Below are 26000 nucleotides of genomic sequence, written 5' to 3'. Positions count from 1 at the left end.
GCCATTTTCCAGTGCGGCTGAAGGCATGGGACAAATTTACACATTTGTGAGTGAGTTGTATATTAGTGCGAAAATATAATGGACGTCGCATACCTTTTTTCGCTTTTCTGACGGACACTTTTTCCCCAGCTGTCCGCATGGACCGAGGCAGATCCAGAGCGTCGAAGGGTCGCATTTGTCTGAAAGCGAAGGCACATAGATGCGGGAAGTATAAAACATAGAGTATAAAGTATAGAGTAGTGTGCAGTATAGAGCACTAAATTACAAAACTATAGAGACAGAGAGAGAAAAGCAAAGGGGAGAGGCTGGTAGGTTAACCAAGCTTGGCTTGGTTGGGAACACTTGACGTAGGTGGGGAAAGGGGGAATGAATATCAATACCAAACAACGTACATCACTAACTCTTTGAATGATCTGGTTTATGCCTCGTCGTTTGCTTCTGTAACAGCGGATGCTGCCCACTGTATTAATTTTGTTGGAGACTTCTGCTGTAGAGAACATTTCTTCCCTCTCTCTCTCTCTTTTACGCTGTTTCGACATTAAATGTCGAAGACCTTTCAAACTTTGTCTCGCTCTCTCGTGAAGCCTTCGAAACAATGCTCTTTATAACATATTGGGTTCAACTTGATCCTCGGAATGTCATTAGTGCAGTCGGTTAGTGCTTATGTGTATTTGATTGCAGTGAGAGCGCGTTTATACGGAACAGAAAAAAAAACATGGAATAAGCTCAGAAAATTTGAAAGCTGACATGCTTCTCGTGATCTTTTCGTCATTTTTATTTTTTGAAATGAACTTAGCATATTGCGGCTTAATTATTTTAGGAATGATATTCAGGGTAAGCATCTGGGTCACATTCGCAAACCTAAGATGCGTTTTAGGCTGGTCGATAACATTTGCTATATATAGGCACCAGCCCTAAACCACAAACACGCTGGCACTCGCCCTTACGACAACTATTTAATGGCAATGCCTTCGTAATTATGGGCCCTGTCTTTGAAAAACGTCAGTACTGACGTCATTTCTTGGTTAACACCTGGAGGATTGCGTAATTGAACGAATAAACTGTACCTAGAAACAATGCGCACCAGAAACCATACGATACGGTGCAAATTATGGACACTAGTATCACTGTGTCATTATTCGCTTGTGTTGTGCGTTAGAGAAGTCAATGTGCGCAAGGTAGGTCACTTCAACGTGTTTTCAAGTTCTTGGTTGTTTTTCTCTTTTTTAAAAGGAAATGTTTAGGTGTCTCGTTGCGCGGCCCCTTGAGCGAAACACAGCAGGCGAATAAGAAGGCACGAAAACCGCAGTTAACATACGTCACGAATGACATCACGTTGTGAGGCCATACAATGCGTAGACATTATGACGTAATCGAGACCTCACGTGATGATGTTACCAATGATAGCATCGCTTGGGGACAGCTGGGCGGATGCCGGAGGCGATGCAACGCTGCATGATGTGCAAAGAGCTTCGGGATGGGGAGGTGCGGAGGAAGAGAAACGCAGTCGACTTAAAACGTAAGGGTAATAGAATACGTGTCCCTCATACTGGATGTACCTCATACGTTAAAGTTTGCAAAGAGTAAGGTTCTGCGTTGTATAAGTTAATGTGTTACCAAGTACACTACACGATTGCTAATGTAATCTCCAACGATTTATTTCTCATATTGGTTCCACTTTTACGATACATATCAGTGAATGTGCTTCTAATTCTACTTTTCTATTCAATATGGTTAGACAGGCGTTCCAGTTAAGCACGTTTGTACGATTGGCATTTCAGAAAACCTGACATCAATGAAAGTTGCTTTCAGCGATATGCTGCAGTGACCATCCGAAGAAAAAACAAGCAAAGTTTAGAGGCTGAAACTTCACAATTTGTATTAAACGCTTCTTTTAAGGTGAAATAAGGCTAGTAACGTATCATGAGATAGGCACATCACTAAAACGCGTTAATGATTCAATATGACACTCGTGCGGACAGCCCAACATGATATTAAGCCTTGCGTCAATCTTTGTGCAACTTGTGCATTTCTTATCTCATGGTTTCATTGCTTTATCCTACACTTTGTGCATTGGGAGTGTCGGTCATACACCGTTGCTCCAGCTCATATTGCGCTTTTGCCTGACGTGAGGGGTGCATACGAACGTAGCTTGTGATGGCATCAGTGCCATTGGTGTAACGAATGTCGAAATGAATAAGATGCTATATAAATGGGGTCTACGAACCTATGAGGGTAAAAGTAATGAATGTTACACGTACCACGGCGCGATTCGGGAAGGTGTAATAAGCCCAACCTTGCCCCCTCGCAAACACTCTTACATTGGCCTGCCCTGCTGAGTGGCGCGTAGATCTCGGCCTGGACTCCGTGCGCCTCGAACGCCTTCAGGTAGCGGCGCGCTTGGTCCGACGTGTCGCCCACCAGGAGAACTTTCGTGATCCGGGAGCCAAGATCTTCCGCTTCAACCTGCACAAGAGCGAACTGTCTTCAGCACGGCTTCTTCTGGCTGCGCTCTACATATACCATGACAATTCGTGTGTCGTAGCTTGAGGGATTCGAAGTTCAGCTCGGAGAACACGTAACATGTGAGGGCCGGTAAAATGTTTCGTCACCTGTAAGTTAAATGCTTACCTGACTGATTACCTAGCGCATACAGTATAGTTTTCACAGTGAGAGCAAAAACATGTCTTTGCTTTCCACTGCGTCGCAATATATTTAGCTATATACATCTGTGACGTTAAATGTAGCTGTCGGCAGTTCGCTATGTTTGCCGTCTGAAGCATCAAACCTGGTACATCATTCTTACGAGGGCATGCTTTGGCGCTTTATGTAAGACGAAAGAGTCATGCCCTTTATCAAGACATACTCATTATAAGCAATCGTGCCATGTTATGTAGGCCTATTTGTTGAGTGTAACCATTGAATACGTTTATTTATCTAATCTTATTTGCAATGAAGGTAGAAGGGAATGTAAGTCGTTTATTACCACGCAAACAAGGTACCGTATTTATTTCCAAATACTTGACAGAAATGCAGACATTTTAAAAGCAGCCACTTATTGAGCTAATATTTATGAAAGTAGTTTGCATTTATTTTTCTAATAATTCAATTGTTACGTAGTACGTTAGAAACCTTTTCTAGAATAGGCAGCCACATTGATATTAATCACTTTGTCCGCCTCGGTGGATTGGTGGCTAGGGTGCTCGGCGGCTGATACAAAGGTCGCGGGTTCGATACCGGCCGCGGCATTTCGATGGAGACGAAATGGAAGAGGCCCGTGTACTGTGCAATGTCAGTGCACATTAAACAAAACTAGATGATCGAAAATTCCTCTACGGCGTCTCTCATATTCAGATCGGGGTTTTGGGACGGTAAGCCCTATTATTAATATTATTATTATTATTATTATTGTTGTTGTTGTTGTTGTTGTTGTTGTTGTTGTTGTTGTTGTTGTTGTTGTTGTTGTTGTTGTTGTTGTTGTTGTTGTTGTTGTTGTTGTTGTTGTTGTTGTTGTTGTTGTTGTTGTTGTTGTTGTTGTTGTTGTTGTTGTCTCAATCACTTTCTTCTCGACGCAACTCTACCAGAGAGATAGAGAGATTGACTGATCGAGGTAGAGAGAGAGAGAGATAAATAGAGAGGAAAGGCAGGGAGGTTAACCAAGCTTGGCTCGGTTGGCTACCCTACACTTGGGGTGGGAGAAAAGGAGAATAACAGACTTTGTACAAGGTCAATTATCATGAGGTTGAACAGCGTCGGGCTGAGAACCCCGCCTTGTGGAACACCACGAGCGGTGTAATGATCAACAATGCGGCCTTCCGCAGTAAGCACGAAGAAAGATCTCCTCTGCAGGTAGCTCCGAATCCATCGAAACATTTCTCCACCGATTCCAATGTTCGCCAAGGCATCTAGGATGGCATCGTGCGTTACGTTGTCGTATGCACCTTTCACACCAAGGAACATTGCAACCGAGATGCGCTTGAGGTATTTCTGTTGTTGCACAGAGGTTACGAGATCGACGACATTATCAATAGAAGCGCGGCCTCTTCGAAAACCAGCCATGGCTTCCGGGTATATATTATAGCGTTCAAGGTACCCCTCGAGGCGTGTCAGAACCATTCTTTCCGTTATTTTCCCCACGCAGCCGGATAGCGCAATGGGTCGATATGATGCCAGATCAAGCGGTGACTTTCCAGGTTTGAGGATTGGTACCAAGCGGCTGGACTTCCACCTTTCTGGAACGACGCCATCATTCCATGACTGGTTGTAGCATTTTAGTAGCTGGTCTCGGCCGCGTCTTCCAAGATGGCATAAAGCAGCGTATGCAATACCGTCCGGCCCAGGTGACGATGAAAACGATGAACGTCTGCAGGTGGCTAGAGCTGCATCCAGTTCCTCGAATGAGAAAAGCATATTCAGTTCATAAACTCGTGCTACAGGAACGTTCCCGAGAACTTCGTAACTCATGGTAACCACATTGCCCGCAATCCTCACGCAGAAATCTTCAGCAACGTCAACCTGCAGGCGGCCTTGATGGAGAGCCAATGTGCTGAATGGACGTTGTTGTGGAGTCGAGCCAAGGCCATGCACCGTCCTCCATATATGGGACATAGGCTTGCGTAGATCGAGTGATTCACAAAATTTATTCCACCGTTGGTCCTCCAGCTTGTCCATTCGACGTTGGATTTTCTTTTGTAGACGTCGAGCGTCTCTGAGGTCATGAATCGAATTAGTGCGCCTGTACCTCCTCTCCGCCCGCCTACGAATCGTTCGTAGTCGTTTCAGCTCTATATCGAATTCTGTACGCTTTTATGTGTATTTAAAGGCGCACGTAACCTCTTCCATCACATTTTTCATTACCTCCTCGAGGCCGCACGCGATATCATCGCATGCCTCTTCCACCTTTGTCGAGAAGTGGCTATGATGTTTTAGATGTCATTCACAATGCCATAGTAAATAGTACTGTTGAAACATTCAATGCGCGCACAAGTTTTCATATATAGAAGCATGTGTGTTGTTATCTTTGAACGCATTGAACGGACGATTACGGTGAGTTTGTTATGAATTATGCTGCATGTGTTTCAAGTTCACTTCTTTCTTTCGATTAGCATTTGACATGCGCATATTGCAATAAAACACACACACACACACACACAGACACACACACGCACAAGCACGTTCACGCACATTGCACAATACTTACGATTCTTAGTGCTTGCAGCAGGACGTCACTTTTCTTCAGGTAGTCCTGCTCCGACGAGGCTTCGCTGGGAGGGACGCTTGACAAGTCTTCGAAGTGGCAAGGATATCTCGGATCTGTTTCAAACGTCATAATAACATTTCAGACGCTTCACATGCGTTCCTAATTGTCTAGCAAGCAACGTTATACCGCACACAACAAAGACACATTGTATTTAGGCTAAATGGATTGTTCCAGACAGACAGACAGACAGACAGACAGACAGACAGACAGACAGACAGACAGACAGACAGACAGACAGACAGACAGACAGACAGACAGACAGACAGACAGACAGACAGACAGACAGACAGACAGACAGACAGGCGGATGGGTGGGTGGACGGACGGGCGGACGGGTGGGCGGACGGACGGACGGGTGGGCGGGTGGGCGGACGGACGTGTGGGCGGGCGGATGGACGGTAGGACGGGCGGACGGGCGGACGGACGGACAATTTACGGTTTACCGATAGAACCCTTCGAAGCTTCGCCCAACTCATCATCATTCACTCCATGGATGTGCTGTGATTTTTTTCCTTCTTTCTTTCTTTCTTGCTTGCTTTCGCATTGCGCAGTGTTCCCTCCAAACTCTTTCCTTGGTCTGTGTCGGCAACAGTACCATCCACCCGCTTAACCGCTCAACGGTATACAATTGCTACGGGCAACAGCGACAGTCACGCGTTAGCGTCCAGGCAGAAATGAAGTGCGACTACATAAAATGACAAGTGAATTATGTAAAAGACTGGATTTTTGTATAAGAAGTGTGTGTACGCCATCAAGCCCACGATTAAAATAGCATCAATTATTGGGACACGGTATATACAAATGCAAATGCAACCAGTGCACCTTTTGGTGCCGTATTTGAGTACGTTCACCAACGCCAATCATTCGTCACGTAGTAGCACTCAAGGACATAGATATTTCCTGCGAGCAAACACTCCTCTCTGCAACCATCTCTCTGCAACCTCTTTTCTCCCCTTTATCCCTTCCCCAGTGCAGGGTAGCAAACCGGATGTGCGTCTGGTTAACCTCCCTGCCTTTCCTTGCATCTTTATCTCTCTCTCTCTCTCTCTCTCTCTCTCTCTATCTCTCTCAAACGCTCCTTATTTGGCGGCGTGAACTCGTTCACGTTGTAATTTTTGTCCACAAGACCTTATCATAGAGAAAGAAGAAGACAAGAGCGGACACTCCGCGAAACCTGGCCTCAGGAAGTGCGTCACGACTACGTAACGAACTAGTGCTCCCACCACACGTCAGAGGGCGCAAGCGCAAAAAAAAACACAGTTATAATCAATGCAACAGAATTGTTTTCACAAATTAATAATTACACGCCCAAATTTGGTATGTTCTTTATACATAAAAACGATTTATTCAACACACCTTACGCGATTATTTTTCTTCAGCCGTACTGTCATAAACACCATCTACCCAGCGACAAGCCCATGCATGACTGACAGCGAGAAGCTTTCGTCGCTTTCGTCAACGTCGGCTGCGTCGGCGTTTTCAAGCGTGAGATAACAGGTGAGGCACGTTTTCAAGCGAAGCTTGTTGAATGACATGTTGTTGGTCTTGTTGGGTCATTTTTTCAGAAAACGGTTACGCCTGCGCGAAAAAGACACCATGCAACAAACATAGAAAGATGCACACACACACGTTGCGCTTCGTGTGTGCGAGTTTGTTTCTTACGTGGCGTGTCATTCACGCAGTTGTAACCTTTTTCTGAAGCTTGTAAGGACTGGGAGGTTCGCTAAAAAGAAAGTTTGTGGCTCTATGCGGCGGTTAGACGGGAACATTGTGCAACGTATGCAGTATAGAAAAGGCGGCACGGCGTCAAGCCGAGGCGACGCGTGCTGCGTCTGCCACGGACGCGAGCGTCTGTGCGCTGAGCATAGCTGGGCAGCTAGGTCGTAGGCTCGGTGCAAAATATTGAGAAGCGTTTGTTGGGCCTCGCATGCTTCACGACGCATTTCCCGAAGGCTCGGAACACGAATAATTCTTGGTGTGCCGGAGGCAAATCTGGACTAGCCAAGTGGCCATCATCTTCGTTTCTTCGCTAGCCTTGTGCCACTAGTGCAAGCTGCCCACAAATTTTTTTGACGTTTCCAATATAATTTTACCGCACAAATTTCAACTACGATTTTTCTTCCCAATGTACTGCTGATACTGCGTACGCACGAAGGTGTTCTAATGTTCCCAGGCCGCGATACCATTGCATTACAAGGGATAGCGGCCTGGAAACTTCTGAAGATCTTTGTTCGTGGTCTTGACGTATATCTTTGTAAGTCAGAGTTTTATGGGTCAGAGATGTATCACTGGTTTTGTATTGTGCATCGATTAGCTAATCATTCAAAGGGGTTTGCTGGTACACTTATGACGTGCACATATCTTTTTTGTAATTTGACAGCGAAGCATCCACTTACTAACATTTTCAGACCGCGCTGACGCCATGCCGTCCGGCGGTCCAAGCTACGGCAGCTACTGCTGTGTATCGTGGTGCTTCAACAATGGCAGAACCCACAAGAAGCCTGGGACGAGTTTCTTCCGCGTACCACGGGACGGCAGGTGTGTTAAAGCTTTTGTATGGTTTGCATGTCTGTAGGCTTACTGTTCGTACTTGCTAAGTGAGGGTAACAATAAAAAATCACTATTCAAGCACTTCCCCTTTCAGCTGATAGTTCATTGCCAATGCAGGATGAAAGCATGGATGCAGTATGCTGGACGCGATGATCTCCTGAGTAAGCCGGCCAGCCTATTGTACGCAACGTACAGGGTTTGTAGCGACCATTTTACTGCTCAAAGTTTCATGGACCCTGGGCACACAAGGCTTACAAGAATGGCTGTTCCCAGTGTGCAACCAGCTGCACCATGTAAGTGATTGACTGAAACTCAAATATGTGCAATAGCAGCCACTTGTATTGAATCAGTGGCGACAGTTAACCGTGAAGATCTCTGTAGCCGATAGAGAAACCTCACTACAGAAGTAACACTTGGAAAGTCTTAAGTTCTGTGAATTGTGGGCTATTACCTTCCTAACAGCAGCTTTACATTTCTGTCATTTTTTGATGCTCTGGACCTGCGCAACTTGTTTTGAAAGACTTTAAAGGGCTGTTTCACGTTATCTTGAAGCCTGAGTGCACATGTACGTATACCTTTCATCAGTGAAAGCTGCCACTGTTGATAATTCCAAAAATCACAAATTACTTGTTTCCTAGTTGGTGCCGTCTCTTTTCTTCCACGTTCGACCAATTTATGCGTTTGAAAAAGCTGTTTAAGCTTCCCCATGCTACAAGCTTTGTAACTTGTACCAACTGCACATATATGCAGGTTCTCTGAGCGTCGCTTCAAGTAGTGACTGTGACATGGCTGCAGAAGCTGCACTGCAAGGTGCGGATGAGCTTCAGTTTGTGTTATTATAAGCCTCTTACTGACACATTGTCGTAATTTCATCTCTTCAGGACCTGCGGTAGAGGCTTCAGAAAGCGGCTCCCACACATTGAGGTGCCCCGATGAACAGGGTGCGTTCAGTGTCGCGATTTCTTTTTTTTTTTTACCCAAATTGACTGTTGACCAAACCTCTGCAGGTGGCAGCTCCCTTGTAGCTGGTGAAAGAATTTCTGATGATTTCGTCTTGCCGGAGAAAACCTTAACCAGTCGTTCAGCTGTCACAAAAGGAACTTGTGTGGCCGGTAAGTTGTATGTTCACTTCAACACCAGAGTGGATTGCTATAGAGACTTCCGCAGGCCGCTCGCAAGATTGTTCCAACAGCATTGTCCGAGGCACTGAACAAGCTTCACAAGACCCTCCAGAAGACGTCTCCGCCAACAGCTCCACGCCTGAGTGCCTTAGAGAAAATGGTGACTATGCTTTTATTGCAGCAGTTTTTAATGTGCTATTTTATGTTTAGGACATTCTGAGGAAACTATCCTCAAAAGGACACTACGTGTGCACTTACAAAATGTAAGGGTGGGCTCTCAGTGATTTTCATTTTTTTTGTGCATTGTCAACATTGTGAATGGTTTGTTTTTAGGTAGTGGAATCGAAAACTTTGTACCACAGAAAGTTGTGCACCTTGGGTCTGAAAGAGCGAGGAAAGTGCTCGTATGGGATTAGTTGTTCTTCGCTTTTACATCAATTTTTTTGTTTATTGCAGTGCGTTCCTGTGTGCCAGCGACAATGTCTCCATCAATGAAGTACAAGCAAACCATTAAACATCTGCAAGCCAAAGTAGCAGCACAGCGGAAAACTATCAAAAGACTGCAGAGACAGCCTCACCAAGCACCGTCATCGACTACGAAGGCCCTTGAAGTTATCCGACCGCACGTCACCGAGGAGGTTTTTAAACTTCTTTCTGCACATGTTCGCTTGAGGCCCAAATGCAAGGGCAAGCGGTTTCCCGTGTGGTTCAAGAAATTCGCTCTTCACTTAAACTTCCGAGGTCCGCGAGCATACCGATTTCTGGCTCCGTATTTTTCTTTGCCCTCCCGGCGTTCATTAAGGAGGTGGCTAGCTAATGTAAAGATGACTCCAGGCATAATTCCAGGAATCCTTTCTTCCATTGCAACAAATACTCAAGCTTGGAATGAACGGGACCGAGTGTGCGCTTTAGTTTTCGACGAAATAGCACTCAAAAAGAATTTGTACTATGATGCTTCAAGAGACGTTGTCCAGGGTTTTACAGATGATGGCACTCATCGCACTTCAACCATCGCTGATCGAGCACTGGTTTTTCTTCTTGTTGGTGTTTCGAGAAAGTGGGTTCAACCGGTTGCTTTTACTATAGGGCACACATCAACACCATCATCTGTTATGCATAACTTGCTGGTGTCACTCATTTTGGAGCTTAGGAGCATTAATATTGCAGTGAAAGCAGTCATTTGTGACCAGGGCAGTTCAAATGTAAGTCTCGCTAACCAACTAAAAGTGACTGTAGCAAAGCCTTTTTTTGAAGTTAATGGTGAGCGGGTATATTACATTTTTGATGTTCCGCATTTAATTAAAACAACGCGCAATAATGTCCAAGCACACAAGTTATACATTGGGGATGACATCGTTAACTGGTCGCACATTGTAAGCCTTTACCAATCCTCACATGAGTTGCGGTTGCGATTGGCTCCAAAGTTGACTGAACGGCACGTTCATCAGAAACCTTTTTCTAATATGAAGGTCAGCAGAGCAACTCAGGTCTTCAGTGCATCAGTTTCGATTGCTATCACGGCAATGGTGTATGCGAAGGTGCTGCCTGCCTCGGCCATCACTACAGCTCAATTTTGTGATCGTATGGACAGGATTTTCGATGCCTTGAACAGCTCGAGTAAAAAAAGAACTTCGCAAAAGCTGCGGCATGCAATCATGAAAAATGATTCAGAGCTGATTGACTTCCTCCGAGGCCAGCTTCCCTGGATTGCATCATGGCAGTTTGTTGGCAGACGTCAACCACAAACCATCGTAGGTTGGCAAATTACAATTCAGGCAATTTGTCAACTATGGGACGACCTCTCCAAAAATTACAATTTTGAATACCTGTTAACACGCAGGCTTCAACAGGATCCTCTGGAGAACATATTTGGCCACATTAGGCAAAAACAGGGTTGCAACACCAACCCCAATGTAGCACAATTTATTTGTGGCCTGAAGCACATCTGCATAAGAAAACTCTTCAAGCTGTCAGAATACGGAAATGTCGAGGATGATGAATGTGACCTCCTCCAGGAACAGCTGTCGCCATTCTCCCTCACCAGTGCGTCTCTTGTGGATAATGAGGAGTGTGCACAGCCACAGCCTGACGACTTTCCCGCTCTAGACGATCTCTCTGAACTTGCGACAAACATTCACTCCCATATTATCGATGACTCCGCTGCATATTATGTAGCTGGTTTTCTCATCAAACACTTCCTTCGGAATGCATGTGACGGTTGCAGTTGCCCACAGTTACTGAAAGACGACAGTGAGACGCTTAAGGGTACCCACCAGTATTTCACAATGCTCAAAGCATACCACGTCCCCAGCAAACTTTTTGGGAATCTCACTGTGCCATCAGAAGCAGCTTTTGCATACGTACAACAACTTGAATCTCGCTTTCTTGCCATAATTGAGGCCACTGCACATCACCTGAAAGTGTGCGATGTTTTGTATCACCATCTGTCAAGTGTTGGCGATTTTCATTTCTGCTCTGCTGGGTGTCGCGCTAAGTTTCTGAAAATGTTTTGCCGGGTTCGTTTATGTTGGCATGTGCGTTTTGTGAACCGAAACTTAGACAGGGTTAGGTTCCAGTCTTCAATCTCGGGCATGCAGCTTGACAAGTTCAAAGGTTAGCAATTAGCGGCGGGTTTACACTAAAGTATTGGAGTTGAGCCGAATCCTGCAATAGCTTTGTTATGTTATTACTTCGTTACAGCAGACTTCATTATGGTCTTATATGCTTATATTCAGTTCAACTGGACTAACCACTCCTTCGTTGCATTCATTGTTTTGGTTACCCGCTATGAGGAGTACAAACACTGTGTATTCGCTCGAAGTGATTTGCATAACCTTAAAAAGAATGTTGGGCATCCTGTCTGTATTTTTTGTAGCAAATACGGGCGAACTGTACACTTTACTGTGGGTCGCTTGGTCACTGTGTATGCTTTATCTCTCCAGCTCAAGTAATATATCGATAACAAAACCGCTTGTTGAAATGTCTTCGAGCGGGTAAGGAACACAGTATGAAGTGGGCACGGTTCATGTTATCACGCTTTTCGTATTTTAGCTTCTCATCAACCTCCTCATCTTGCCCATCAAAATTTTCAAAAGAATACCCAAACTTGTAGTGTTTGATGGGGCTGCGGACGCTGCCATTTTATTTTTATATAGCTTGTGCGTGATAACGTACGATGTAGAGCCTTTGTGAAAAATAATGAGCCAAAGTGGTTTCCTTCTGCTATTTATTAGCCCTGTAATACCGCTCTCGTAGCACCAATTAAAGTCCACAATTCTGGATAAAGTGATGACTACAATCTATTTTAGCTCGCAAGCGTCACAGCAACACCCAAACGCAAATCACTTGGGATCTTAAGTTTTTGATGAAGGCGACGCATAACAAAAGCCACAAGACCTGCCAGTGTTGTAGCATAAAGTTTGTCTTTCACGTAGTGAGCAAGCTGCAAAGCCCTACCTTTCTGAGGACAAGCAGGCATCAAGTCTGCTTTTTTTCATTTTGGACTAGCTGTTCTTAAGCACAGCCAGCACACTGCACCTTTGCCTTTCTGTTATATTGTGTCGTGTGGTTTCTGTGCGCTCTTTTTTTCTATGCATTATTTCAGTTAAGCCCAGGCGTGATTCGCGACTTCATTGCTGTGTATATGTCACTTCTTCCTTCTTCATCAGCATTGTGCGCTATGTTTTTGCCATAGATCCTTAGTTACCCACTGGCCCGGTGTGTCATACTTCACCAGTTTCTCGGCTTCTACCAACTCTAGCGATGTGTGCGTTGTCTGTGTTCTCTATGTATTTGTTACAATATTTGTTACAATTTATTTGTAAGGCGAGATGCATTTGTTGTCTACCTTTGTCATATTGTGCTTTTTATATTCTCATACTCTACCTTGCCTTTGAATAAAACATTGCGGATGCTCTGTTTCTTTGACTGATATATACATTGATCACTTGTTCCAAAAGAAAAACACAAGCGCGATGAATAAAACGATAGTGAATTATCATTACCTGCATCTCTTTTTTTTATAACTTAATCAAAATAAAAATTACGTCACGACCGATTCGCACGAACCACTGAACAAAACAAAACAGGGAATCGCTAAATCAAAACGACCTACAAAAACTATCCATTTGGGCGATGAATAGTGGTCTGAAATTATGAACTTACGACATAGCCAAACGTCGGTTATGCAAAGTAATTCAAAAGTTGCGCCAGTGAAACCGAAACCGGAAGCGCAAGCCACTTGCTCTCATCAACCACTAGGTGTGCTAGAGTCGATTGGGCCGCTGGGGTCTACGGGAGTGTCCACTCTTCACCTTTTTTATTTCTCTATGACCTTATCAAGTGTGAGGCCCACGGGACGGCTCGCTCATAGTAGAGTACCTTAAATCATTGTACTCACCGGAAGTGCTGTTAGAAGTTTGCAATAAACTTCCCTGTTTCAATAGCCCCGTCTCGGTGGTCTAGTGGCTAAGGTACTCGGCCGCTGACCCGCAGGTCGTGGGATCGAATCCCGGCTGCGGCGGCTGCATTTCCGATGGAGGGGGAAATGGTGTATGTCCGTGTGCTCAGATTTAGGTGCACGTTAAAGTACCTTAGGTGGTCGAAATTTCCGGAACCCTCCACTACGGCGTCTCTCATAATCATTTGGTGGTTCTAAGACGTTAAGCCCCACATATCACTCAATCAATATCTGTTTCAATAGTTAACAACTTTTTCTTAACACATGGTCCCATCAAGTGTGAGGCCTATGGTACGGCTTAATGTCTTCCCTTAGTAGAGTACCAAGTACTCTAAATCGTTGAAAACGTTTTTAGGGGCGAAGCTCCTTAAACAGTGGGTCATTCCCTCCTCTCTCGTAGTAGCAGTAGCAGTAGTAGTAGTAGTATGTAGCCACCTCTAGTTTATAAGCTGCTCAAATAGATGGCATTGTATGTATGTCCTTGGGAATAACATAACTAGATGACGTTAGTGGTTTTCCCAGCATATCCACGGAGTGAATGATGAGGAGTGGGGCAAAGGGTCTATCCGTCCGCCCGTCTGTGCGTCCGCCAGTGCATCCGATCTTGAGTCCGTTCATGCGTCCGTTCGTCTGTCCATGCTTCCTTCCATTCGTGCGTCCATCCATCCGTGCTTCCATCCGTCCGTCCGTGAGTCTATCCGTGTTTCCGTCCGTCCGGATGCACCAACGGATGGACGGACGCTTTGCCTTGCTCATCAGAATTTATTCCGTGGATACGCTGAGATTTTTTCTTTGTTAATGTATCATATCGAATGGATTCAAGAGTGAGAGAGAGAGAGGGAATGTAGGAAAGGTAGGGAGGTTAACTAGACTATGCGTCCAGTTTGCTACCCTACACATGGGGAGGGGGAGTAAAAAAGAGAGAGAAGGATAGACACAAGAGCTCCTTTATAAACGTTTATACCTGCTGGCTGGGGTGTATTGAACTTGTGAATAAGGTATGACACTGCATTTTTTTTTCTTTCTCACGGACCTGAAGTTTGACTGAAGTATGTAATATTTGAGATTGTCCAAGTTGTGTCCTGCCACATTAAAGTGCTGTGCCACTGCTTTCGGTATTTTTTTTTTTGTCATGGCCATGTGATGACTGCCTAATTTACTATTAACAGGCTGTACCGCTTCGTCAACGTACTGTTTGTGACAATATGCCGTGTCACTCGCTTCCTACGCAAATGTAAAGTTGAAGTACGCTGTACTGCCCTACGTACATACCGGTGCTGGCCCCTCCTGTAGAGTGCCTCTCTTTGCCGACGCCGCTAATGATGGAGCCGAGTTGGTAGCTGAGGAAGACCGATCCCAGGACGCAGAGAGAGAGAAGCAGCGTCAGTTCCTGCACCGACCGTAGTCGTGGCATGCACGCCATGCCTCTTCCAAGCATCTGAAAATAACGCATGTGAAATTCATTGCACCTAAAATAAGTAAATAAATGAATAAATAAATGAAGCTGCATTTCTACGTTAACGTCATGAATATAAAATGAAGTGTGCTTTCAAGAACACCTAATGCACAGTTCTCCAGACCAAAACTTTGGAAGAAATTATTGCTTCCCAAGAACCTTTTTGTCACTTCTTTTATCACTCTCTGACACCAAACTACAGCATGCCTTGTGGCAGCGTAAGAAAAAAAATCCCTTTTCGGTTTCAGGTAGATGGAAGGTGCTTAAAGTTAAGGCTTAACTTCTATCTCGAAGGTTGTATATAGTTTAAAAGAAATGTATTTGAAATATTTGGCCTGATACGGAGAAAAAGGTGTTGACAATGAGCGGGCTATTCACTAAGGCTTTTGTTTCCCGCCAATGCACTGTAGGCTGCGCCGGCGCACAACACAGGAAGCAGTCCTGTCTTGTGGGACATAGGAGCTACAACGGAGACACAATACGCGTGGTGTAGATTGTGTATGCTAGACTCGAAACAAAATGCACGACATCTGTACACCAGCCTTCCTAGCGTAAACGTGCGCAGGGTACTCCTTCAGCGGGCGAAGGTTCAACTCGGCGCCCTCTTTTCTATTATGTCAATTTATGTGCTAAAGCACGTTGCCTGGCTAGTTGGTTGGGGTTCATCATTTATCTGGGTATAGCGCACCTTGTGTCCTTGTCGTGGTGCGCTATATTCATATATATATATGCTCTGTATGTGGCTGACTTCACCCCCAGTCCTCCGAGGTGCAGTGCCCACCGTCTTCATATTCTCTCTCTCAGGCGACTAGGGGGGAGTGCTGCAACCCTGCTGCCCCCATCTTGCGCATGCCTCTGCTTCTTGGTGTGCTACTATTGACACTGTCGAACTTCGCTACGTTCAAATTCGCCATCCTGTCAACTATGACTGGCCCGAAAGGCTTCCATGGCCTTCCCGATTAGATTAAATGCTACCATTGCGCAAGATGACAATAAGACGAAAGTCGACAGCGTCCAGAATGGCACACCATATGTACTCGCGCCATGCCGGCGCCGGCTATGCCTGGCTCACATTTCCCAACGTTGAGCGACTGTTACTTAATGTTGGCTAATTGCTGGCAAAAACTTGGCTAATGTTCGTCCTCGCTTCTTATGAAAATAGGATGAACTATAATACGGTGTGCTAAGATGTATCTGCCTCACGCCTTCGTACGCTGTGACACTTCTGCTTAGGGAACCACTTGGCACTTTTATCGATGGTGTTGCAAGCAATGGGACGACTACCTAAGAGCAAGCGTAAAACATATTATATTACCGCAAACTACTGCGACAACCAACTATGCCGTAACTACTGAAGCACTCGAATGGTAAAAAATATATTACAGTGGAAACATGGTGATGATATGACAGGAGCCAGAAACAATCGAAACGTTTTATTTGATGGAAATCAGTCCTCATACGCGCCACATTAAAGCAATATTAATAATAATAATAATAATAATAATAATAATAATAATAATAATAATAATGAGAAGAAGAAGGGAAAAAACATGGTTGATCCCTCTGTCATAGGAATCGGCAAAACGCGAAGGTAAAACGTGTCCTTAGAGAAGTAGTTTAATGTACACTGATATAGGACAGAGCTACAGCACATTGCTTAACAGTGATGCATGCACGCTGACGCTTATTCGTACATCTACATCTCGATCACTAACGTCCATCGTTAGAGATTAAACAAACCCTTGAGGTCATATATACTTGTGATGAGCGGAACCAGAGTGAGCAATCCAGAAGAATGTGACTGATTGGACGCCGAACTTGGGCGAAGGTCTTCCGCCCACAAGCGGCATATTGTAGTTATGTAACACCGCTGGCCAACCAGAAGGAAGCGCAACGCGCGTCGTGTCTTCCGTGCCCCGGTTATTCGGGGAACGAGCGCAACGCGTAGCCACATCCAGGCAAAACAGGCGCGTTGCAGATGTTTCAGAGCAATGCTTGGTATGGATGGATGCTCGTGGTATGGTCGCCACCGGGTTTGTGTTAAGGTGTTGACAAAACTGCACTTCTGATGTTGAAAACTCATCCTATGAAACAGACGCTTAGAAACGACGGTTTGAATGAACTAATCGCAGATGCCACGTTCATGGTGCACTTCACCAAGAACGGGGTGAGTAGATATAAAATGAATATTTTTCAAATCATACAATGCATGTGACCATGGCTCAGTACACTAAAGAAAGAAAAAGACTGGATCAGTAGATAGCGTGCCTGTTATCTGTTTACGCGGACGAAGAAGTCATGGGTTCGACTTTTGCTGACAGAACTTTTTTCTTTGTGTTCTGATGGTGCGTTTTTTTTTTCGACGTAATTTCCGTGACAGAAATACGTCACTGAAATTTTGGTAGACCCAATATAAAACACAATTTTGTGAAAAAATGTGCGTGATTTTATGTGCCAAAACCAAGATTTGATTCAAAGGCACGTCGTAAAGGAGGGCCCCAGACTTTTACGTCCTTTGTTTTTTTTTTTTTTTTAACGCGTACCTAAATATAGAGACACGGTTATGGTGGCAAGAGTCAGGACCCCCGGGAAAGGCTGTTTGGAATCGTCCGACAAATGTCTGGATGCAATGATCATCCGACTGCTTCCCAGTTCTTAATCTCGGTCAACACTTTGAGCTTCCGGAATTTGGCAAAACCACCGAAAGGAAGCAATGTGTCGTCTGGACTACTGAGAAGTCTGCTGGGAGCTGACAACGGAAAGGAACTCACTCCTCGGAGGAAGTTTAGACGAGCTTCTTGACGTAGGAAACCTTGCTGAAGCACATGAAGTGATCAATGAATGCGGCCACGGCACCGAGCATGCAGACATGGTCGTGCAAAGCAGCGATGCCAGACTCACACTCTACATGGCTGGATATGTGGCAAGCAAAAGCGTTGCAAGCACCAAATGTGCAGAGTTCAGCCAGCAGCTCCTACAAGGCAAGAACGATCTATCTCCAGCTGCAGCATTCCTCACGGCTGCTGTTGACCGAGGAGGCCTGCTGTACCCATCATCCAAGCTCAATGAACTCGTGGCCGCTCTCGAGAACGCTTTTACCCACTGCTTCGGTGTGACAGAAGTCAAACCTGACAGCATCATGGACTTGGTTTCCTTCTTGCAGCTAAGAAAGCTTACACTTGTTGGCTGCCCTGACTACAGCATGTCCCTCACAAACAAAATTATCAAGTTCTATGTTCTTACTGTAGGCTCCACTTTAATGTCAAAGCTCAGAACAGCAAGCGAAATGCTAAGCAGGAAAGAATGAAATTGTTGAAGCTTAGACGTGTGCTCTGAGTTTGATATTGTAACCTTAAGCTCTATTGGGTTTTTTTTTTTTGTCGAGTGGAAAGTGATTGTATGTTTCCCATTACTTAGTGCCAAGCGATGCGCTGTTTGTGTGCAATGTTTCAATGTTTTAGCTACTCCCGAGTGTATGTAAATGTGCGTATTTCTTCATTATTTTACCCTGTATTCTATGATGAGCAATAGATATTACTAATAATATGATGTGCAATAAATATTTGTTTTATTTTCCTCCCCCAGAACTTGGGTAATATTTTTTTTTTAAGAAAGCCGTCGCCTTGCACTCCAAAACACTGCAGGGATATGCGAACGAAAACATTTAGTTACGCAGATTCAACGTCACAGAAGTCTCGCAGGGGCAGCCAATTTCTTTCAATGCTTGAAATGGCGTTCTATCAGCCATCGTCACAGTGAGTTATCTTAATCGCCAATTTATCTGAATCGTGCATCTTCAAAAGGTCCGCGCGGTCAAGGCGCAGCGCGCGTAACTAGCATCACCATTCCGCCGACAGCGCCACCGCCGTGCTGCTCGAAACGGAGGAGCTGCTCCGAGCTCCCTTTGGCGTCACCTCCAAATTCCAGCCACCATAACACGGTGTTCTGACATATCACCTCCATCAACATACGACCGCTATGGCTGGGATCGACACCTGCGTCGTTCCAGTCAGCAGCCGAGCCCGGACCACTGTACCACCAAAGGGGTGCATTGTAAACCAGAGCAGAAATGGGCAACATAGTAGAGAGGCATGTAGTTTTAGCGTGTGTGCATAGAATACCATAAAACCACTTGCTGTAAAGGTGGGGTGGGGGGACGTAGAGGTCATACAGCGATTGTTAACAATCGCCAAAAAATATTTAGGCGTACTAACACGTACAGAACTGAAGGCAAACAAACAAATCGAATACGGATTTCTTACCAGTTTCATTTTTTGCTTTTGGTTTCATTCCTCGAGCTACTATGCCATGATCTCAGCTATGGAGGAAATTAAAGGCAGCCTGTAATGAAAAGAAAGGGTTGTATTTAGTGCATTTATTGAAAAATATCCGCGAAGCTGTTTGCAAAAGAATGCCAGGTGCTATAGTAAAACTGTGTGCCACTTTAATTATGTTGTTGCGAAAAGTCAGCAAGGCTAATATGATTAGGCATTTCTACTGAAAAGCGCAACGCTTTGCTCAGGAATCGTTTCATAAGAAGTGCGCTGTAAGAGACAGCTCATCGCTGTCCCCTAGTCGAGTACATCGTACTCTCAGAACTTGCACATATATTACAAATACGCATTTTCTTTTCACGCACAGCCGGATAGAACTATCGTACAGAATATGTAGCATGGTTTGAGTCGTTCTAAGTTATTTCAACATGGTATCTTTAGGAGAATACGGGATGAGTGGTGCTGCAGAGACTATCGTTATGCACGAAATGTGATGTGCTCTTCGTGGGTTGGCGTAGACACGTCATCTCTGTTGGACAGTTTAATTTGGCGGACGTACGCTACCAGCCATTTCGAATGCAACCTGCGTCCTCAGAGCTGCTGCGGTTGCCCAACTACCTCTGTCTGTTGTGCTGTGGACGAGAGCGCTATATAAACACAGTTGCATGTTCCGCTCAGCCATCCGCGCAATTTTTCGTCCACATCTTCCTCTCATTTGTCATCGATTACATCCGTCTCCACGCCTCCTATGACATAGAGAAGCAAACGGGACAGTCAATTGCTCATTGGGCCATCTAACCTTCATGTATAATGCGCAGCTTATTGCTGTTCCTGATATATGAGGCATTGTTATATTAGAGGGATTATTTTCTTTTCTAGCGCCTCTGTACTGCATCTCATCACGCCATGAACAAGGCTTAAACAGCGCTGCCGAACCATAAACTCCTAGTGAAATATTATTTGTGATATCTCACGGCACTTAAACCATTATCTGTTTCCGGTAGGTAAAGGTTGTCCCGCGCTTTTTCCAGTGCACCTGCGTGTCACGGCACGAACGCCATGCATTTAACAGCCTATGTCGCCGTAACGGGTGACTACCTGTGCCTCCAGCTATAAGACTCCGCATCTCGTGGATGAATGAGACGTGGTTGGATGGCTTCGCGGTAGAAAATACCTCCTTCGCATTCGCTAGTACGGTGAACCGACTGCACAATGAACCCTGTCAAACGGTCACAATGGAGATATTAGCCACGCTCGTGCTGACGCCATACGCCCGTGATCCGCCGTCGTTGTGAACTCGTACACAGGTCATTGTCGGTTGCCCTTAAATTACAGCAAATATGTATAGCGCAGGATTGAGTGGCAGCAACTGCCTAGAGAGCGTAAAAGGTGTTGCGCAGCTACCATAGATGCTGTAAACATTTGGTGATCACGTCACGCAACCATCTGAAAACACTTAAAAATCTTGGGGATGTTGGTGCTGGAACTCGAATGCTAGATAGCTCATTTCACAATATGTAGCATGACCCGCATGGTACACGTACATTTGTTCCTGTTTTTGTATGTCTTCAAAATGTCAGCCAATGACATTCTTTATCTGGGCTGCCAGGAAACGTTTCTAAATAATTGGGTGTTACTCTAGCTCTGAGCGACAACGTTACCGCCTTACAAAGTTCGCAACACTTCTTTTTATCATCTTTTATTCCCCTCACCCCTTTCCCCAGCACAGGGTAGCTAGCCGGTCTATGAACTGGCTAACCTCCCTGTCTTTCCGCTTAAACTTTCTTCCTCCTTCCTCCTCCTCCATGTGAATGAGACATCGCAACGCAAGAAGCCAGCTTCCAAATTGACGTGCAGTCCTTGTATTGTGTCAGTCACTTGAACATTATTTTAGGCGATTACAGACTTTATAAGACTTTATAGTGAGCAACGACGACCACTGTTAGCAAAAAACTCTCTCAAGTATTGAGGCAGAGCTTTCGTGTAGGTATCGATTGCGTCGGGGTATATTATTCACCTATGAAGTATGGCTGCTGTCCATACGAAGAAAAAAAGTTTTAAATTCTCATGAATCTTATACAATTACACAGACTAAATAATGTGCCCTGTTTAGCCATCGTTTCATGCCTGCCGAATGAGCATCTATATTTTATTTCTTTCAGGAAAACGGACGAAAATTTTGAGACGGGCAAGCAACCGCATTATCTCCCAGCGTCGAAGATATGTATATGTCTTACTCATGAGGTAATAACTGTGGAGCTCGTGCTTCTTTGTACTATACACAGTACTAAGCAGTCATCTTGAAACATGCGGCTTCTGTTGTTCCTATTGTCACCAGTTGTTTCACTCAGGCTAAAGCTCATCTATGACACTTGTGACGCTTCTTTTTTCGTCTGCTAACGACAAAATATGATGACGGACCTCAAATATCAGTAAAAGTACGCTGTTTGAGGCCTCACACCAGCATTTGATCGACAATTCTACCTATAGACACGCTCATGAAACTCGACATATCACTGCTCGACATATAACGTCTTCTAGTGTAATGATACGTTGCCTTGTAAATACGGTAACGCTCGGTGGGTAACACAGATCGACAGAACTGCGACACTGGCCGGTGTTCCTTAGTGACATGTAAGTTTTACAGCAAGAGCTATTTTGAAGGAGGACAGTTCATTAGATCCAAAGCGTGACGAAATATGCGTCGAAGAAAATCAACCTAAAGAAGGAGATGGAGGCCACATTATGAGGCAGCTGTGGTCTAAAATTCGCGCCTGTATTGCCCTTTCGGAAACAAGCCGATCGCTCTAGTTTGTTTCTCCAAGACCCGCTCTCGTAAACCTCCGTGGCAGCAAGGCAGACGCTTCTGAGAAGCGAACCACGAAGTCGTCGACAAGTTTGTTGCCGCATGCTGGGAACGATGTGTGGTAATGCCATGGTTGCTGTACTTAGCACACTCTCCCCTTGACCCCAAAAATGGTGGGTGGCGGGAGCAACGAACGCATATGCCACGGCTTTCACATTTAAACGCGAGTCCCGTGGCAACATCCACCGTGGAACAGGCAGCTTCCTGCGTCGATCCTCAGTGTTTATAAAGAGCGCACTTAAACTGCGGCACTGGCAGTTATTTCTGCTTCATCCTCTTCTTAATTCACGCTTGCGTATAACACAAACATTTTGTTATGGCTTACCAGCGTTCTCACGGACAAGCATACAAAAACAAGTGAAGATACCGATAGAATCTTAACGGATGTTCAAAGAGACAGATGACGCATCTAAGAAGCCGGCGTTGAGATGCAAGACCCTGTTTGAGTACTTCTCTGCAAGGAGAAGTACTCAACCAGGGGCATGCATATCAATGCTTCTCTGGTGCTTCTCTGCTTCTGTTACTTCTCTTGCTTATCTGCTTCTGTACTTCTCTGCTAGGCTCAAAAGCTGACATGATCTCTATTCGCACAGAAAATCAATGAAGGCCTTATTGAACTTTTTTGCGTGGTAGTCGCCTAATAAATAGGCTATAGCACCCCCGCTCTCTTTTTTTTTCTTTTTCGCACGTCTATTTTGCTCTTCGCTTTCCTTCTCACCTTTCTACGCCATTTCCCTTTCCCTTAGTGCAGGGTATCAATCCAGATGCTTCAATTTCTGGTTAACCTCCCTGCCTTTCTTTCATTTTATTCTCTCTCTCTCTTCTCTGCAAGCCAAGAACCACGATGACCTCAGCTGCACCGACTGCAGACACAGACAGACAGACAGACAGACAGACAGACAGACATACAGACAGACAGACAGACAGACAGACAGACAGACAGACAGACAGACAGACAGACAGACAGATAGATAGATAGATAGATAGATAGATAGATAGATAGATAGATAGATAGATAGATAGATAGATAGATAGATAGATAGATAGATAGATAGATGGATAGATGGATAGATGGATAGATAGATAGATAGATAGATAGATAGATAGATAGATAGATAGATAGATAGATAGATAGATAGATAGATAGATAGATAGATAGATAGATAGATAGATAGATAGATAGATAGATAGATAGATAGATAGATAGATAAGAGTGTAAGAGAGTAAATAAGTACAAATGTTCGCTTGCTACGCTACGCTGTAAACAGACCAGAAAGTTAAGAAGGAAAAGAGAGTGACACCAAGAGCACAATGCTACTGCTTCACAGGCCAAGTACTTTAGTGCTTCCGTACAAACTCCAGAAACTAAGCATAGAACTACCGCATCTCACGTGCAAGTCCATCGCGCTCATGAGGCCTCATACGTGCAATCTAGACATTCGTGTCTTTGCAGAGAGCTCGGAAGCGGAGCCCTCCTCCGCAGACAGGGGAGGGAGGGAGGGTTGTCGAGCGTTCACGCAGAAAGGAAGCGCGAAGAAGGTGGGAGAGGGTAAGGGTGCTCTTTATTACACTATGCCAGAGGCCGCGGAACAGTTGGAGTGCAAGCGAGCGCGGTGCGCCTGACATGTGTGCGCCACATGAAAGAGCGTGAGATCTGGTGACGGAAGTTCTTCACTGTGTGCATCCTTCCCGTTATCGCTGTGCATGTGATGCACGTGTGACATTTGCATTTCCGCTCCAGCCGGCTTTTATTGCATCCCCCTTATGTGCGGGTATTCGACCCACGAAATGAGGACAATAAATTGTTTATAAATGTTATATTTGATCCGGCATGCGTAGGGTTCCTCAGCTTCTTTCATGTCAGTGTACGCAATCCCTCATGGCATGAAGTTTGTGATCGTTTTCTCTGAGACCCCGAGCAGTCTTCGTGCAGGTAAAGAAAGAAAGAAAGAAAGAAAGAAAGAAAGAAAGAAAGAAAGAAAGAAAGAAAGAAAGAAAGAAAGAAAGAAAGAAAGAAAGAAAGAAAATACGCAGCTCACGTGGTGCTTTGTCACTATTATTATCATCGTCGTCGTTTTCATGACACGTCTATTTCTTTACTTCTCATGTGCCTCGAAGTCATATCACTATTTTTGCACGAGGAATCCCAGAAGGTAAACTAGTTTATTTCTGTCTATAGTACGTATATGGGTTACCGTATCTTAAAGATAGGAGAAGCATTATTTTCACCTTTTTATTCTGATTAGCTTGTCGCTTTTTCTCTCTCTCCAACTTACGCGTTGGAAAGGCGTCTGAGGGTACGGAGCCTGTGCAGCAATGGTTAAGAATAACCAGGCAGTCATAGTCATGGTCATCATCATCATCATCATCATCATCATCAGCCTGACTACGTCCACTGCAGGACAAAGGCCTCTCCCATGTTCCGCCAGTTAACCCGGTCCTGTGCTTGCTGCTGCCAATTTATACCCGCAAACTTCTTAATCTCATCTGCCCACCTAACCTTCTGTCTCCCCCTAACCCGCTTCCCTTCTCTGAGAATCCAGTTAGTTACCCTTAATGACCAGCGGTTATCCTGTCTACGTGCTACATGCCCAGCCCATGTCCATTTCCTCTTCTTTATTTCAACTATGATATCCTTAACACCCGTTTGTCCCCTAATCCACTCTGCTCTCTTCTTGTCTCCTAAGGTTACACCTACCATTTTTCTTTCCATTGCTCGCTGCGTCGTCCTCAATTTAAGCTGAACCCTCTTTGTGAGTCTCCAGGTTTCTGCTCCGTAGCTAAGTACCGGCAAGATACAGCTGTTATATACCTTCCTCTTAAGGGATAATGGCAATCTACCTGTCATAATTTGAGAGTGCTTGCCGAATGTGCTCCACCCCATTCTTATTCTTCTAGTTACTTCAATCTCGTGGTTAGGCTCTGTGGTTATTACGTGCCCTAAGTAGACATAGTCTTTTACAACTTCAAGTGCACTATTACCTATCTCGAAGCGCTGCTCCTTTCCGAGGTTGTTGTACATTACTTTCGTTTTCTGCAGATTAATTTTAAGACCCACCTTTCTGCTCTCCTTGTCTAACTCCGTAATCATGAGTTGAAATTCGTCCCCTGAGTTACTCAGCAGTGCAATGTCATCGGCGAAACGCAAGTTACTAAGGTATTCTCCATTAACTCTTATCCCTAACTGTTCCCATTCTAGGCTTCTGAAAACCTCCTGTAAGCACGCGGTAAATAGCATTGGGGAGATTGTGTCCCCCTGCCTTACACTCTTCTTGATTACCATAGTCATGGTAAGCATTCATAAAAATACAACTCCATTAAATCCGAGGTTGTGCCAGTGTGTACCATGTGTCCCAATGCACGCGTCTTCAAACCAGTCTTGATGTGTCTATATGCTTCACGTTCGCAAATAAAGAATTGAATTGAATTGAACTCTGAATGTGGCTTCCGTATTTTTTTTCAGGGACGGCGTTGCTAGTTACCGCATGGTTATAGCGTCATGTCAGCTACTTTTCTCTAAAGCGAGAACTGTAAGATTGTTGCTCTGATTTAGATCTTTGTTTTTTTGCCGCTGTTTCCTATTAAAATGGAGCTACTTTGTACGACAGTTTGAAAATTAGGACAATTTGCAAAAGCGTAAATCAAGTAAGCGGCCGCCACTAATTCAATAGAACAGCAGCTGTTTTCTCGAGCTTGTACGTCGTAAATAAAAGAAACAGTGTAAGAAAAGTGACGGGGGCGTTAGCCTATCGCACATTAGCGACGTGACTCCATCAGCCCCGGTGACCAATTATGCTAAGCTGCACCATGGATAAGTTTCTTCTCGTGTTGCGCAAATTTAGTTATCTAAGCTTGATCTAAGCCTCCTGTCAATGAAACCCGTGGTTTTTGATAATTTTCGACCCAAAACTTAGGCCTCCACACGTTGGAAAATGTCTTTCGAGGTGTCTATTCGATGCAAAGCAATATTTCAGCTCATTCACTTACTAATGCGGGGCTTATCTGTCGCGAATTG

General features: G+C 44.8%; 2 protein-coding genes across 4 annotated transcripts in view; one reads left to right on the top strand and one right to left on the bottom strand.

Moving 5' to 3' along the window:
* LOC119173978 (cadherin-like and PC-esterase domain-containing protein 1) overlaps positions 1 to 26000 on the bottom strand; it is a 64708-nt gene that overhangs the window by 36100 nt on the left and 2608 nt on the right. For both annotated transcript variants that reach the window (XM_075894945.1, XM_075894946.1), the window contains exons 2-6: positions 19108 to 19186; positions 14662 to 14827; positions 5201 to 5313; positions 2322 to 2466; positions 94 to 179 (exon numbers count right to left, since the gene is read on the bottom strand). In XM_075894945.1, the coding sequence (XP_075751060.1) occupies positions 94 to 179; positions 2322 to 2466; positions 5201 to 5313; positions 14662 to 14827; positions 19108 to 19116 (519 nt within the window). In that variant the 5' untranslated portion in view covers positions 19117 to 19186. The remainder of the gene's footprint in view (positions 1 to 93; positions 180 to 2321; positions 2467 to 5200; positions 5314 to 14661; positions 14828 to 19107; positions 19187 to 26000) is intronic.
* On the top strand, positions 6404 to 12930 carry LOC142817679 (uncharacterized). Of its 2 annotated transcripts, XM_075894938.1 has the most exons (8): positions 6404 to 6756; positions 7668 to 7797; positions 7927 to 8102; positions 8560 to 8619; positions 8691 to 8750; positions 8817 to 8921; positions 8977 to 9090; positions 9387 to 12930. In XM_075894938.1, exons 2-8 carry the CDS (start codon positions 7682 to 7684, stop codon positions 11546 to 11548), a joined length of 2793 nt encoding a protein of 930 aa, XP_075751053.1. In that variant the 5' UTR covers positions 6404 to 6756; positions 7668 to 7681; the 3' UTR covers positions 11549 to 12930. The 2 variants fall into 2 exon arrangements, with proteins under 2 accessions (XP_075751053.1, XP_075751052.1); XM_075894937.1 differs by having other exon boundaries at positions 6404 to 7797.

The sequence above is a fragment of the Rhipicephalus microplus genome, chromosome 5, assembly GCF_043290135.1.
Source record: "Rhipicephalus microplus isolate Deutch F79 chromosome 5, USDA_Rmic, whole genome shotgun sequence".
Lineage (NCBI taxonomy): Eukaryota > Metazoa > Arthropoda > Arachnida > Ixodida > Ixodidae > Rhipicephalus > Rhipicephalus microplus.
Note: the sequence above shows the minus strand (reverse complement) of the source record. Positions and strands in the feature narration are given on the sequence as shown.

Excerpts from the sequence above, each read along its gene's own strand:
- LOC142817679 (XM_075894938.1), top strand. The coding sequence starts at position 7,682 with ATGCCGTCCGGCGGTCCAAGCTACGGCAGCTACTGCTGTGTATCGTGG. Across the intron at positions 8,751-8,816 it reads GAGGTGCCCCGATGAACAGG|GTGGCAGCTCCCTTGTAGCT; the intron begins GTGCGTTCAGTG and ends AAACCTCTGCAG. Across the intron at positions 9,091-9,386 it reads TGAGTGCCTTAGAGAAAATG|TGCGTTCCTGTGTGCCAGCG; the intron begins GTGACTATGCTT and ends TGTTTATTGCAG.